This window comes from Primulina tabacum, chromosome 1 (genome assembly GCF_025594145.1).
Source record: "Primulina tabacum isolate GXHZ01 chromosome 1, ASM2559414v2, whole genome shotgun sequence".
Lineage (NCBI taxonomy): Eukaryota > Viridiplantae > Streptophyta > Magnoliopsida > Lamiales > Gesneriaceae > Primulina > Primulina tabacum.
Window position 1 is genome coordinate 26,285,246 of NC_134550.1, and position 15,449 is coordinate 26,300,694.

A 15,449-nucleotide genomic window follows, 5' to 3' on the forward strand; every position below is an offset into this window, starting at 1 on the left:
TGGCGGGAAATGTAGTCATACGAAAGAAATAAAAAGATCGATGAAGAGCTTCGTGGACTGTTTTTCAGTTAAAAAGAAACTTTAAGATGTGTAATGGTATCATTATCGACCTTTTATAGGGCTTCGTGCTATGAGAAGGAAAATAAATTTATATACATCCACATACTATTATACTATAAAAATCAAATTACAACCACAACCGACTAGCAAAATTGACAAATAGTTTCAGTCCAATAGATAAAGGAGTAGATAAATATTTTTGCTTCTCTTGCTAAAACATGGATGACTACTTAATAGCTTTAACCCCGCATAAGTTAAAAAGAAAACTATGTACTTTCTCATTTTCACCTACAAGGGCTACTTCCATCACACAAACAATGATTTGTACTCGCTGGACCTATGTTGGACTCGTCTTTCGTGAGTATACATGAATTGCCTCTTCTATCTCAGAACTCTTCCTGCTTCTGTTTTGTTTTGTATTAACATGCCACCCAATTTTCAGACATCGGCATATACGAGTAAGCCCGAACTAAAGATGATGCACCACTAGACATTGAAGATCATGCTGCTCAGATTCAGTTGTCACTAGGCATTGTTTACAGAGTTGCTTTTATTTACTCCTTGCAACTCCATTGGAGAATTGGTGATACTGCCAACTGAGCCCAAAGTCTGTGAACTCACATGTGGACTAGCTGGACAGGCTTCTGGATTACCGGTACTCATTGGATGAATAGCCCCTGAACTCAATTGTGGGCTCATCGGAGTTCTCTGGCTTATCTGCTGAGGACTGGTCTGTTGTTGTTGCGGTTGCTGCTGCTGGGGTTGAGTCATTTGATGGGGTATTCCCATGGCTGAAGGTGAACCCACCGGTGGAGGCAAAGCAACAGCTCGCAATGGTGATGTAGTTTCTTGCTGCAGCTGCTGTTGTTGCAGCTGTTGCTGCTGCTGCTGTTGTAGTTGCAACTGTTGATGTTGCAACTGAATCTGCTGCTGTTGTTGTTGTTGCTGCTGCTGTTGTTGCAGGAGCTGAAGTTGCTGCTGCTGGTTCATGTAAATATTCATTCCTGACATCAACTTTGGGGGACCCATGGCTCCCATTGACGTGCGCTGCATCTGGTTGATATTAGCTCGGTTCAGAGTAGAGCCCAGCATTGAAAGACCAGCAGATCCTGGGTGAATCTGTCTAGCTCCAGGTATACCTCCAATACTTGATTGTGGCCTACCCAAAATATTTGATCTGTTTTGTGCTAACTTCATCTTGAGAAAAGCAGCCTGTGCTGGTGTAAATGTCCCAGAACGCATAGCATTGCTAATATTTGAAGCCTGGGTCAGATTCATTGGGCTCTGGTTCATGCTACCCACATTTGATATAGGCCCTATCGGTGTAGAAATCCCAGTTCCACCCAATCCCCTAACACCCCCTATTGCCATGCTACTGTTGCCCAAGCCTCCCAGCCCAACCATGTTATTGCCAATATTGCTCATACCTACAGTTCCAAGGCCATTCATCATTTTCCTCTGCATTTGTGACTGCTGCTGCTGCTGCTGCTGTTGTTGTGGTTGAAGCTGTTGCTGCTGCTGCAACATCTGCAGTTGCATAGATGAAGGCTTATTTGCCATGGGAGCACCAATCTGCATATTTGCATTCTGAGCTATATTATTCAAATGTTGCATTGAATTTGCTGGAAGTATCATAGGCGATCTTTGGAACTGGGGATGATGCTGTTGCATCATGGAGTGCTGTTGTGGTTGTGGTTGCTGCTGCAAAGCAGGTGCTTGTTCAGGTTGCTGAGGTATGGAAGGCAATGAAACACTAGGCATGAGTCCTTGGGAGATTTGCAACGCCTGAGCATTTCCTGGATGTAGCATTCTCGGGCCTCGTACATTCTGCATTGAGTTTACTGATGCATTGACATTGTTGACAGGTTTGGAGATATCATTGAGTGGCTGACCAAAAGCTCCAGAAAACTGCTGCATCTCAGATGCAGAACCACCAGGTGGAATTCCAGAAGCATCAAGTTGACTGATTGACGCATTAGTCGTTCGAACTGGTTTTGGTTGGACATGATCCTCAATATGATATCCATCACGTTCCATCTGCAAAGGCATGTATCGTTAACCAAATGTCATTAGCTTCTATACTTGAATGGACAGCAGTAAATGGAATGATAGACCAAACATACCAGAGAACAGAATTGTGCTGCCAGTAGATCAGCGGTGTGCTGCAGGAGTTAAGAGACATTAGTAAACAACACATCATGAAGATCACAAAGGAATATCCAATTGACGGATCGTGCTTCTGTGGCCAAGTCAAGAACAGAAAACTTGATGTAATGAATCATATCCTACAAGTTTTTGGTTTTCATTTATGTATTATGTAAAATTACATCGACTCCCAGAAATTAGGCATAGCATGTTAAAAAACTATCATGCCTCCTTGTCCTAAAACACTTGTACACCTTGAAAAAGTTGCAGTAGAAGTGCATAAATGCGCATTAATGGCAAGTGTAGTGGCTGAAGTTTTACAAAGGATAAAGTAAATATTTATATAAATAGCCCAGACCTCAAGATTGTTGATCAACGGTAAACCGTAATCGTGTATGCTATATGTTTGGTAGAATTGGAAAATGGCTGGAACGATAGTATTCTCTTAACGGGAAGCTAATTTACCAAGTTCGCAACGTCCAGGAAAATTATGAAAGCAACAACTTTTAAGGATTTTTTGTGATTATGCAGTTGAAACATCAGTCGTGTTTTACTTAATTTTGATTATAACCCTCCCGATTATTGGATTAGATGGATAGGTACACAAAATGTCAAAGCATTCCGCTATCCTGAATTGTGCACAGCAGGTTGCAAGCTTTTTCTCTAAATATAATTTTTTTCATCTTTTCTTTATTTTTAAAAATAAGTCAACGTATCATGCAAAATGAATAATTCCTTGAAAACTCAAGAGGCATCTGCTATGTGGAAAAGCATATCCACGTTGCTAAATGCAGAAACTTTCAATATTTAACAGAAAAATAGGATATCTCTTCGGTTTCATGTAATCAAAAGACAGAGGGCATCGTTTTAAGAATGATTATGTACCTTAGCAAGAAAAACGAAGAAAATATTGGGAGACTAAAAAGTTCGTACTAACCTATAAGCCGTTATACTGTACCACAACAAATTGTTATTTGAAAAGAACAGAATGGTACATCACAATCTATCCCATGCACCAAAACAAACAAGAACATATGCAAACTCACAGTATTGGGCAACGTTGGGAGGTAATCCTCTCCGTCCAGGTACTCATCATCCTCTATTTCTCCCACGCAATATGCCACTTCATCATTTGGCTTCTCTGACAGGATCATCCTAGTTCTTGCCTTCGGAACATATTGTACGCCATTGCCTGACAGATACAACTTGAGATAATCAGCACAACTAAAAAAATAAACTTATTTTTTCATAATCTGTAAGACAACAAACCTTGAATAACGCGCTCTGTCTGCAAAAAGTTCAAGATCCTTGTCTTGAAAACATTCATATTGCCTCCTACTAGCGACTTTGACAATGGCATTTTACATGTTTTATCATTCAAATTCTCATTGCTGGATTCACTGGAGAGCTGTAGCAGAAGTTGTTGACTAGAAAATGCATTAGGTTTCCTGATTGGATACTCATCAACCTTGTTCTTTTTACGGTTGAGTTGACACCTGAAACAGGGACAATGGTATGAACAAACTCTGATACAATGGGATCATAAAACTGCTACATGAAAAGAAAAACTCACACAAAAATCAATATTCATATTAATTTTGAAAAACAAAATGGACCAATCTATATAAACCATAATATCCAAAAACAACAGAAAGAAACTTCTGCTATGTATTTGCAGAGAAAAAGGGACACATATTAACACTAGCACACGTTTTCATAGTTTCCAAGACCTTGACAATGGTCAGACTGGGGTTTGGGGATCAGTGAAAGGAGTAACTAATATCATAATTTTAGGAATGATGATATCCCAAGGAACGTGAGTCAGTCTCTAGTCTCAAAACATTTCATATCCCAAGGAAGGAGAGCCAGTCTCTGGCATCAAAAAACATCAACTGTAGATTTGTCCCAGCTTCATTCTCCTAAATATTCACGAGTTGCCCAAATTGAAATAATTGTCGACCTGCTATTCAAAAACTTGTGCTTGATCTAACAATTGGACAAACAGAAAACTCGTGAATATAAAACTAAAAATGCTCAACACAGCAGCCTGATTGACAAAAGATACCTCATTGACACCATTTCAATCTTTGAGAACCTCTCAAGCATTATTTGATCAGCGAAAGGTTGATTTCCTACAGGAGGGCTGCTCGCATTTATTGGAACACTCATATTGCTAACACTGGCTGGAGAACCAACTCCACTTATAGCAGGTGTTTTAGGAACAGAATTGGATCTACGTTTTGCAGCAGCTTGTGCCTGGTTTTTCCGTTGTATGGATTCATTAGCACTAGACGTCAACAATGGGTTACCACCAACACCAACAGAAGGAACAGATGTGACTGCTGATTTATCCTTCTGGGAAGATATTAGTCCACTAGTTACAACTCCTCCAAATTGAGGGCCAATTGAACCACTGGAAAATTCTCCAGATTTTGACGATAAAGGAGATTGAGGCAAGGCTCCAGCAGACAAACGAGGACTTTGAACAAATTTTCGCTTTTGCAAAGAATCCTCCTTCCTAGAATTATTTTCAAGAGGCTGACCAAAATTATTCCATGGAGATTGAGGGAAACCAGATCTCATGAATTGTTGGGGCATTCTTTGCTGTAATCGTGACTGCTGGGATTCAATTCGAGTTGATTCTGATTCTCCCATGTGCATACGACTGAGCTCTGGCTTGTCCAATCTCTCTGTCTCAACAGGTTCTTCCTTCAAGCCATATCTTAGTCCTTGTTGCCCAATAGAGAATGGAATTACAGCGCCTTCCTGAATTAGACCTCCTTCAAAGACCTGCTGGGAGAACTTTTGCAGACCATTGTTACTATACTGAATTCCTCTTGAGATTGCCTGCTGCTGCATCAATGTGTTCTTCCAGTGTAAATCAGGTCCGTGAATGTTGTCGGGTTGCGCTCCTGCATGTTGTGTATTGCCCTCCATATCCGTATGCCACAGCTTAGACTTTTTGTTCGTAAGTGGAGATGATTGACCATCTGGATTTTCTCTCTTACCATGAATAGAGGCAGCACCATTGTCAGAAAATGGAATCATACCCTGCCCACAAGGGGAAGCTGCTGATGAATTCAAAAGAGCTCCAGACATGTGGTCCTTCAGATTTCTCAGGCTCGCATCACCACTTTGATACTTATACTGGTTCGATACCAGAAGAGAATCCATATGAGGGCCATCAGACCCAAAGCTGTTGTTCCTTAGAGGGAGCATAGTGCTTGACACATTATTTTGGGTATTCAAGTTCTCATGGGTAGGCTGCTGAACCAAAGATCCTAAGTCTCCCAACCTTGAGCTATCAGGAACTCTATCATTACATGCCTTTTTTAAGTGATTATTATCGGCTGAGAATACAGAAACTTCAGAAATATGTCTCAATCTTTTCCTCCGCATGCTACTTAATGCTAGATTTAACTGCACATAAATACATACTAGTCAAATAACATAACGTCCTTATAGCGATAATTAAAGAAATCAAGTCACTTGAACAAACCTTAGCAGTTACTAGGTTGTCAGAGAGTCTATCCAGCTGCGGTGTGGGGTCTAGGTAAAGCTGAGGTTGTAGGGCCTTTAAAATCCGGGACTCCACTTCCTAAACCCAAATGTAATAACCACATGTAAGGAAACTCTTCTACTGCATGGAGAGAGAGAGAGAGAGAGAGAGAGAGAGAGAGAGAGAGAGGATCACTCACCATCAGATCACCATAGGTCCAACAACTTTTGGAAATAGCAGGAATATCCTTGACTACATTTTCTAGAGACATCCTAAGACAAACTCTATAAATGACGGGAATACCATCCCCAGAAGCCATTCTACTATGTTCTGATTCAGAACAGCAATTCTGATAATCACGCACCTTCAATTCGATTACAAAAATCAGAAACTGTTAATATGTAAATAAGTAAATTAAGCAGACTAGGCATGCAATAAGAATTCATCCGATGGTCTAAAATGGACATATAATAGGTAATAAAAACAGAAACTGAGGATAATATGGAAACAGCCAAAGCAATGCTCCAGAAGGTAAAAATGGAAGATGGAAGGAAAGGAATTTAATAGTGTCACCAGAAAGAGCCATTAGGAAATATTTTGAGAATAATTTATTCAGGATAATATCCTCAGATTTTGTAAAATGAAGAGAAAGTAAACACACAACAGAAATTTCCAGAGACAATGGAAGGCATTCTGACATCCTATAGAGCATATAGATAGCCTGTGAGCAAATCTCAAGCACAATAACTGAATGATCAACCAATTGAAGCAACAGTGATTCTATACAGGTTTTGCAGTGTGGACAATCAAGTACAGCATAACTATTCTAAAGCACTTCAAATCTTAACTGCAGTTAATTTACCTCGCAGACTAGTGTCCCATCAACATACTTGCACGGTATATCATCCAAAATATCTCCTGGCAAGTGTCCAGACTCAATTGCCTAAAATTAAAAGAATGCATGTGTAAGATAAAAGAATCAAGAGGAAAAATACAGATTGAAGCTAATGTAAAGGTATCACAGCTGCAACAAAGAACTTGAGCCCGAAAGAACTGCAGCTCAGATAAATATGCTAACAAGCCAAAATGTTAATGATACCTTAGAGAGCTGCAAGCTTTTGGAACTTTTATAACCAGTTTAGAATAAAATCAATATATTTGACAATTGAAATGATGGTCAATACATCTTTATGCTAGCTGCAAGCTTGTACAAATTTTATGATCCATGTAGACTAAATCTAATATATTTAATAATACAAATGATTATTGATACATCTCTTTACCTTCAAATTTTTTCAGACACAAACTGAAAAAATGTATTCCATTAAATAAATAAGCTCTTATATATAATTTGCTATCTGGGAGTAAACTTTTAATAGACAATACAGGCTGGAGTTCAAATTACAGATTAAGCATTCAAAATTTGACAAACTGTATGCATTTGCAATGAAAGTAAAAAGCATTTGACCAAAAAAAATTAGGACTTTGAGAAGAAAGTCAATACAGAACGAAAAGAAAAGAATCCATGCCTTATTTAAGCCTTCATGAAATCGAGTTGAATTGAATGTGATATAAGTACAAGACCCCTCATTCCATACTCATGTCGTCCATTGATGACGCCATGTTATTGACCACTCAAATATATAATTCCAACAATTAAGTTTCATTATATCATACTGCGTATTATTGAAGGGTCCTCTAACACTGAACTTAAGTACAAGAATTCATAAATGAAGCACATTTATTTGCAATTTCACACATGGTTCCTCCTAAGTGCAATGAGAATTCAGCTCATCGGACAAGCAATGATAATTCAGCTCATAGGACAAGCTTCACTAAAACTTTTTCGATAAGCTTCAAAATTGAGTTAGTGATAAAAGAAAAGGATTGACTTGTGCAGAAAACAGTAGCATACAAACATACATAATGCAGAAAATATGCAACGTGCTTAAAGTCGAACGAAATATAACACGAAAACCTTATCACCTACCGTAAATAGAGTCTCTGATGCTCGATCATATGGATGCAAAAATTTAGGAATTTCAATGGAAGGCTGGCGACCAGATTCATTCTGAAAAAAATATGTAGAGGTTAAGCCAACTTGAAATGAAAGGATGTAGAAGAAAAACACATTTTCTACGTGCACATTTTCATTTCTTCTGCTGCGTCAAACTCGATTAGATAGACTACAAACCTCCATGGGCTTCCCAACTGTATAACCATTTGGAAAAAGGCCAACCGTGAAGGATACTTCACGATCTGAGAAAAACAGTGAAACAAGAAAAAGTAAATCACAAAAGATAAAAATTACATGTTTAGAAGGGAAAAAACGTAAGAAATATGGGATGATAAAATCAACTCTAAGTGGTTCTGAATCAACGCTTTAAACTGGCTTGTTTGGGAGATATGTCATCTGAATTGAAAAATGGGTTGCACTTGATCCAACCCTACTTTAAAGGAATTCACAGATTCCTTTTTGGTGTTTCGTTTCACAATGTTAAGAAAAACAGATTACACAATGACTGATTGCACCGTGATTATTAAGTACTATTATTGTAATAATGATTATAAAAATGAAAAATTTAACAGCATCGATTATACACGTATCAATTCATGGCTAATAAAAAACAAAAATTGGTTAAAAGACGCAATCAATTTGCATTTGCACAAGCCAAAATATAATTTAAGCATGTAACAAACATAGTATTTTTGTATTTACAAGAACGATATTTGAAATATATTTTATTCATGTACAAACATAGTTGATATGCAATGTAATTGAATTGTAACTTAGATCAAGAAATGATTAAAATGATCATAAGTTCATGTTTGAATGGGTTATTTTAATCTATTCATTTGGATATTGAATTCATTTGCTATTGTGCACATAGAAACCATTCATTGTGTGTGGCTTTTCGAGACTTTAGTCTTTGATTCCATATTAAAGAAACGAGAAATCCATTTGAAATGGAAATTCATGGCTCGTGATTTTTTTATAATCAAATTTTGTGTATTTTAAGAAATTTGTTTCCTCACGGCCAAATGGGGGCGGAAGAAAAAGACATCAGCTCACCAGAGATTTCAGCAATGCCCTTGTTCTCATTGGCCTTTACCTGCAGAGAAAGACAGAATTTATCGCCATAAAAAATTAATTGAAAATTAGTAATTTAGTAGTGCTCATTGGCCATTTCCTAAACTAAATAGGCGCAATTAATCACCAATGTCAATGCATCCAACAAAACATCTTCATAAACGAATAAAGGTTTATCCAGTAACATCTACACTCAAACAATCACATAACAACACAAAAATGCAAAAATAAAAGCCTATGGAAGGGTAACAGCAAAATAAAGTAAAAGCCCGTAACAAAAACAAAAGTAAATGCCGAGCTCGTTCTACATAACCACGAATCAAATAATCGAAAAAATTTACGACAATGAATTGTGACCAAAATTCCCAAATTTGGTGTTAAAAAAAACTTTTAAATCGCTTCACGTATATGTGCATCCACTACACAGATATTATCTCATAAAAAGCATACCGTGAGCTTCCTCGCAGGAGAGGGAGCACTCTTCCTTTGAGACGTCACATTTACGACATCTTTCTGTTCTTCTTCCTCGGCGGCGACTGGCGGTACGGGTTTGGGCCGAAACCTCTTGCCGATCTTGGACAGCTTGAACGAAATCCCCATATCTTCGGGGATTTCTCGTGGAATTCGAACTCGTTAATCAAGAATTGAACCTCAAATTCGATCTAACTTGTTGGTTGTATCGTTTTCTCAAAATTTAAAATTTCTATAGAATTTTCGGTTTTAACAGGCAAAACCATTGGGATTGTGCCGTGGTGTTTATTAAAAAAAATTCTTCAGCTATTATTAATGTTTGGATGAATAATTCAACTTAAAATTATTATTATTTTTAATTATTTTTTTAAATGATAGATTTTTATGGATTTAATATATTTTTATTAACTTTTACATAATCTCAGAGATTTATAAACAGATTTACGTTGATTCATGTAGATTTTTTAGCAAAATTTTTATAGATTTTTGTGATTTTTTTATAGAATTTTATAAATTGTGTACTTAATTATAACATATTATTTTTTATAAATTTTTTGAACAAATAATTAATTGACACATATAACATATTCAGTTTGAAATAGTTTTTTAATATTTATATTAATAAATAAATTTACTTATTTAAAATTAAATCATTTAATCTTTACATATGTATATATGTGAGTTTGTATGTATGTTTGTAAATTTTTAAAAATACATTTTATTAATTAATCTGTAACTTTGTTTTTGAATTGATAATATACATGTGAAAAGAATATTATTTATCATTATTTGGTACAATTTTGTTTAAAAATATCATATCTTACATATTAATTGAAAATGCTAAAAAAAATTTAAAAAATCATGGTTGTTGCGAGGCTATTTAATTATTATGAATTAAGTGACATTTTTTTAATCATCTTTTATTATTATTGAATATTACATTAATTTGTATAAATCATAAATTAAAAATCACAAAATCTATTCAAGAATTCAAAATTTCCTATCATATTAAAATAAAAAATTATTAAATGAACAAACAGCCAAAAATGAAAATTTGGAAAGGAAAGATAAAAATATATATAAAGACACATTTCGAAAATTTGAGAGAGTGATAGAGATAGATGAGAGGAGAGAAGATAAGAAGATATGTGATGTGAAGCGACAGAGGTTGAAATAAAATAGCTTGTGTATGAGTTAAACGTTTTAAAAATCCATCCAAATCTTTCGGTTGAACCTAATACAATTTTTGACAATTTATAGTTGTACTTTAGGCTTTAATGTTTGTATGTTAATGAATTTCATGAAGTTATTAAAAGTCTATTGAAAATTGAATGCTTCTAGACTTTTATAGAGTTTTTAAAAGTCAATGTTGAATACCACTTGATTTTTTAAAACTCTATGAAAGTCTATTTTAAATACCAATAGACTTCTATAGAGTATGCAAAAGGCTTAATTGAATACTTCTGAACTTTTAAAATCTACAAAAATCATTAAAAATCAATAAATCTCCTATATTGAATACACCCCCTTAAAAATCATAAAATATATTAAATTATACATTTTATAAAAAATTTCTACTAAATTGTATATTTTTTTCACAAATTGGGAGACCTATTTATAAAATTTCTCTGAAATAATCCAAATAATTACATCATTATATACATCATCACACACTAATTTGTAATATTTTCAACACCTCCCTTGTGATAATGATCATCATACAATGATTGTCTTTATTACGTGTTTTTATACTGTCTCGTTAAAAACCTTACTAGAAAAAACTTATCGGGATAAAAACCATAGTAAGAAAAAAAGAGTGCAGTCATGTAAACTCCTCCTCATGTTAACACGAATGGTTCTTCACAAATTTCGTAGATTGCGCATCACAATGTTATATATATTCTTTCTTAATATTGTCGTAAGAAGTGCCTTTATGAAGAGATCTGGGGAGTTTAACTTGATTGAATGTAACGAATATCAATATATTTATTATTCTCAAGCTCTTGGGTTAATGCGAAGAACTTAGGGGGAATATGTTTAGTTCTTTGCTTTTTATGTATTCTTCTTTCATTTGAGTAACACATGCATCATTATCTTCATATAGTATCACACGCTTCTTGTCAAATGATAATCCGCATAAGATTTGGATATGTTGGGTCATTGATTTTAGGCACACACATTCACGGCTTGCTTCATGTATTGCAATAATCTCAGCGTGATTTGATGAAATTTTTACGAGTGTTTGTTTCTGTAACGTCTGCTCATTTTAAAATTTTAATGAACATGTTTTTAAATGCAACGGCCGAAACCATGCCTACATAAATTCATAAAATTCAAAACATGCATTTTGTGAATCATCTCACAGCTGAATAAAATAACTACAGTTAAAATTATGAAAAGAACAATCAATCTAAATAATTTACCGTTTAGAAATATAAAACGTCAAGCATATTAAAATCTATTAAAACCCTTACCAAAATAAAATCATCAACCACTTAAAAATCAGTTTAAACAGTTTCCCATAAAATCATATTCTTACGGAATAATAGAAGATCCTCGAGTTAACGTGCGCCACCAGCTCCGCCCGTTCAGTCATCATCACCTCCAGTAAAAATCATGCAGATACGTAATTTCCCTTAAAACCAAGCATGCAACGTTTTTTTTTTTTTCATAATTTCATAAAAATCATGTTCGTGATACAGAAATATTTAAATATAACATGCCAAATTGTGCTCCGAGCGTTACTAGGGCTAAAAACTCGACTTGAGTGCAAAATGATCATTTTTCCTATGGAAATCCAAAATGAGTATTTTACCCCTGGACCTTAAAATTTCGACTCGAAGCTTACCAAACTTCTTAAAACATCACGAACCATATTTAATAGCATTTCTTAGACGTAAACTCGAGCATGCTTCAAAACTTAAACGATTTGTTTTAAAACTTGGACCGGAGTCTCCGTTTTAACTTGAATCGACTCAAAACTTAACCAAATTTCTCCCAACTCGAACAATGAATCGAGCCTACATGACCAGCCTCTAAACCACTTATTTCAAACCACTTAGGACCTAGAAACCACGCCCAAAGATTGCTGGAAATTTTCATCGTATGCATACTCGAACCCTAACGCACCACGCTCGCAATTATTCGATCCTAGGCCCTACCGACTCGGACCAGCCTTGAACCAACCCTTCCTAGCCCACCTTAGGACCTTTTTAGACCGACCAATCCCAAGCTCACAGCCCCTTGCAAGCACGTCCCTTGTTTCACCAAGAACGAACCGATCTAGCCCCCAACTTACCTTAGCTTCGCTCCATGCGTTGTCACGCTATCAGCCGACTATGGATCACTCTAAGGTCTTGTCCTGGACCATTCCCGCCCAAACCAACCTCTGGAATGAGACATGTTTGGTTACACCATTTCCATTACTCGATCTAACCACCATGCGTTTCCTAGTACCCAAACGATCGGCTTCTCTCCCTTAAACCTGAACCGAAGCCCTCTCAAGCTTATCCACAATAGAGCTCGACATGTTGGTCCCTAAAAAACATAGAGCAGCAGTCCCCTTACACAATAGTTCAAGAAAAGCATGAGTATGAGCAAGAACATGTGTAACCTTGAACAACCGAATGCAAAAATGTTTTGACATGAAATATCTATAAAACCTTCATACATGGCATGCATAACAACATATATAAATACAACATGAATGATGAGTAAAAGAATATACATGGCGTGCCTTAATGTTTAGACATTTGAAAACTCGAAAATCTACACTCAGGACGTGAACCGGAGAGGCGGGGAGAAGCTTTTCTTGAAAAATATGAGGGGCCGTAACTTGCTGCTAAAAGGAGGAGTGGAGCTGATGCTTTTCACGTGATAATGGCTGATGGAGGATGAGGTGGGCTGCCAAATGGTTTTAAAATATGTTTAGGGTTGCTAATGAGGATTTTTAAATGATATAATTAAGCAATAATAGGCCATAATTAAAAACTAGATGGATAAAAAGGGTTTTGAGCCCATTAATCATTAAAATAAACTCATCAAGCCCAAGCATACTCCCAAAAAATATTTTGTTCAGGTACGTTTTTGAAAATATTGTCCGAGCCCTCAATAAGTCCCCCGATTCGCTAAAATTTGCATACCGGTTAAAAATACGACCCGACGAGTAAAAATACCCACCAAGACCCAATTTTTGAAATTCTCTCTTAAAACATATCATATTAATTAATTAAAATTAATTATTCAATAAAAATATTTTTCCTAATTATCCCCAGTCTCTATTACCCGTTCGAGCGCGAAATGCAACTTAAAACCTTAATGTATGAAACTTTAATAACCCAAGAATTAAAACACATATTTATGCAATAAACATGCATTTAATTCCTTAAAACAATTTAATAAAACACATGAGAAATTTGATAACTTGCATGCATGCGGTTCACGTGGCCTTCAAATTTTCGGGACGTTACAGTTTCTGTAAACGCTAAGAAATTGCAGTGTCTCCAAGAGTAAATACATATCCGATTTTAGAACGTGCCTTGTGTGGATCAGATAAGTACCTAGTATCAGCGTAACCAATTATACTTTGATTGGTATCTTTTGAATACAAAAGTCCCAAAATCTGTCGTTCCTCGTAGATAACGGAATATATGTTTAATTATGTTCCAGTGTTTCTTTGTTGGATATGAGCTAAATTGTAATATCCAAGCTTGGTGAACGGTACGGTTTAAAATTTCGTATGTTTATGGACTATTTGGTTAAGTTTAAGTATAGTTTTGATGTTAAGAGTTGTGATCTATGATTTCTAGTATTGTTGATATAGATGATGTGTGGTTATAGTGTAGCGTCGTTGCGATTAAATTCATGGTAATTTGTATGTTGTGCCAATTGGTATGAGGCCAATCGGAGTGGTTAGATTAGACTTAGAGGTGCAACTTTCATGTTGAGAGTGTTGCCGAATTATGAGGAGAAGCGACGTTGCGATTCGATTTTTAGTTGCAAAGTTTATTGTTGGCTACAGAGGAGAGTGCACCTGCGCCAGGAAAGGCACCGCACCTGCGGTGTTTGGGCAGAGGCGACACCGCACCCGCGGTCCATAACGTAGCGCACCCGCGGTCGTCACTTTGGATTTTCGGAAGTGGTACAGAATGCCTAGCGCACCCGCGGTAAGAACTGTAGCGCACCCGCGGTGCGTGAACAATAAAGTCGTGTTTTGGAGTTTTTAGTGATTAAATAGAAGGGTTGGCTCACTTTTCCCTCATTCTTTCCTTGCACTTCTCGGTTCTTCAGCTCAAGGAGACCTAGGGTTCTCAATTCCTTTCTTTTATTCCTTTGATTCAAGCTTATTGTTGGATTATTGAAGTGAGAACAAGGTTCTTTTGGGTTCAAGGAGCTAAGGTAAGCTTTTGGTTTAGTTATTCTTTGGATTTTGGTGTTGGGGAGAAATATTGGGTTTGTTGATTGTGTTGGTTTTATGGATTTAATGGTATGGTTGTTTGATTATTGGGTTATTGATGGTGCAATACATGGTTTATTGTTGTAGGAATTGTACCAAGAGTTTAGAATCAAGTGCTCCAAGTGTAGTAAGTGGAATTCATTCCTTGTGCTCACATGAAGTATATGTATTGTATTTCAATGGTTTTAACATGCTATTCCCTTCCACTTGATTCATGTTATGTATTGATATACTTTGTTGTATATTAGAGGCAATTGTATGTCTCAATAATGTCAAAGGGAATACAAAATAGAAGAGTCTTCAAAGTATTTGTTTTAATGCCAAAGAGAGAGTTCAAATTGATTTATTGGATTGATAAAGAGATAGTAAGAGATTGCATGCAATTAGTTGATCAACGACCATAGGCTTATATCCCAACAGAGTAATCGATTTATATCGATGGGATATAGGTACAGAGACAGAGATACTATTTAAATGTCAATCCACCAGAAAAAGAGAAATACCATCGTTATTGTTATGCTATACCATGTTATTCATGTTTCAAGAGTTGGATGGTATTTAATGATTTCAAAGTCATGTTTTACAGAGTATGATATGTATCCATTGTTATGTAAGAGTTCCACTTGCTGAGTTTTATACTCATTTCAGTTATTCATGTGATGCAGATAAGAGCGACGACCCAGGACGTTGATTGGAGCCGGGGTCATATTGATAAGTGCAATTTATTG

General features: G+C 36.1%; 1 protein-coding gene across 1 annotated transcript; it reads right to left on the reverse strand.

Moving 5' to 3' along the window:
• Positions 1 to 135: 135 nt before the first annotated feature.
• On the reverse strand, positions 136 to 9,554 carry LOC142543218 (protein PHYTOCHROME-DEPENDENT LATE-FLOWERING-like). Its single transcript, XM_075650336.1, has 12 exons — positions 9,246 to 9,554; positions 8,778 to 8,817; positions 7,899 to 7,963; positions 7,695 to 7,775; positions 6,567 to 6,647; positions 5,904 to 6,068; positions 5,705 to 5,803; positions 4,271 to 5,625; positions 3,475 to 3,701; positions 3,252 to 3,397; positions 2,184 to 2,222; positions 136 to 2,097 (listed from the first exon to the last, which is right to left on the reverse strand). Exons 1-12 carry the CDS (start codon positions 9,393 to 9,395, stop codon positions 586 to 588), a joined length of 3,960 nt encoding a protein of 1,319 aa, XP_075506451.1. The 5' UTR covers positions 9,396 to 9,554; the 3' UTR covers positions 136 to 585.
• Positions 9,555 to 15,449: the final 5,895 nt, after the last annotated feature.

Bases quoted from the DNA above. Each gene is read 5' to 3' on its own strand.
- LOC142543218 (XM_075650336.1), bottom strand. From the start codon at position 9,395: ATGGGGATTTCGTTCAAGCTGTCCAAGATCGGCAAGAGGTTTCGGCCC. The intron at 8,818-9,245 runs GTATGCTTTTTA...CTTTCTCTGCAG, and splicing joins CTCCTGCGAGGAAGCTCACG to GTAAAGGCCAATGAGAACAA. The intron at 5,626-5,704 runs GTTTGTTCAAGT...ATTTATGTGCAG, and splicing joins ACAACCTAGTAACTGCTAAG to TTAAATCTAGCATTAAGTAG.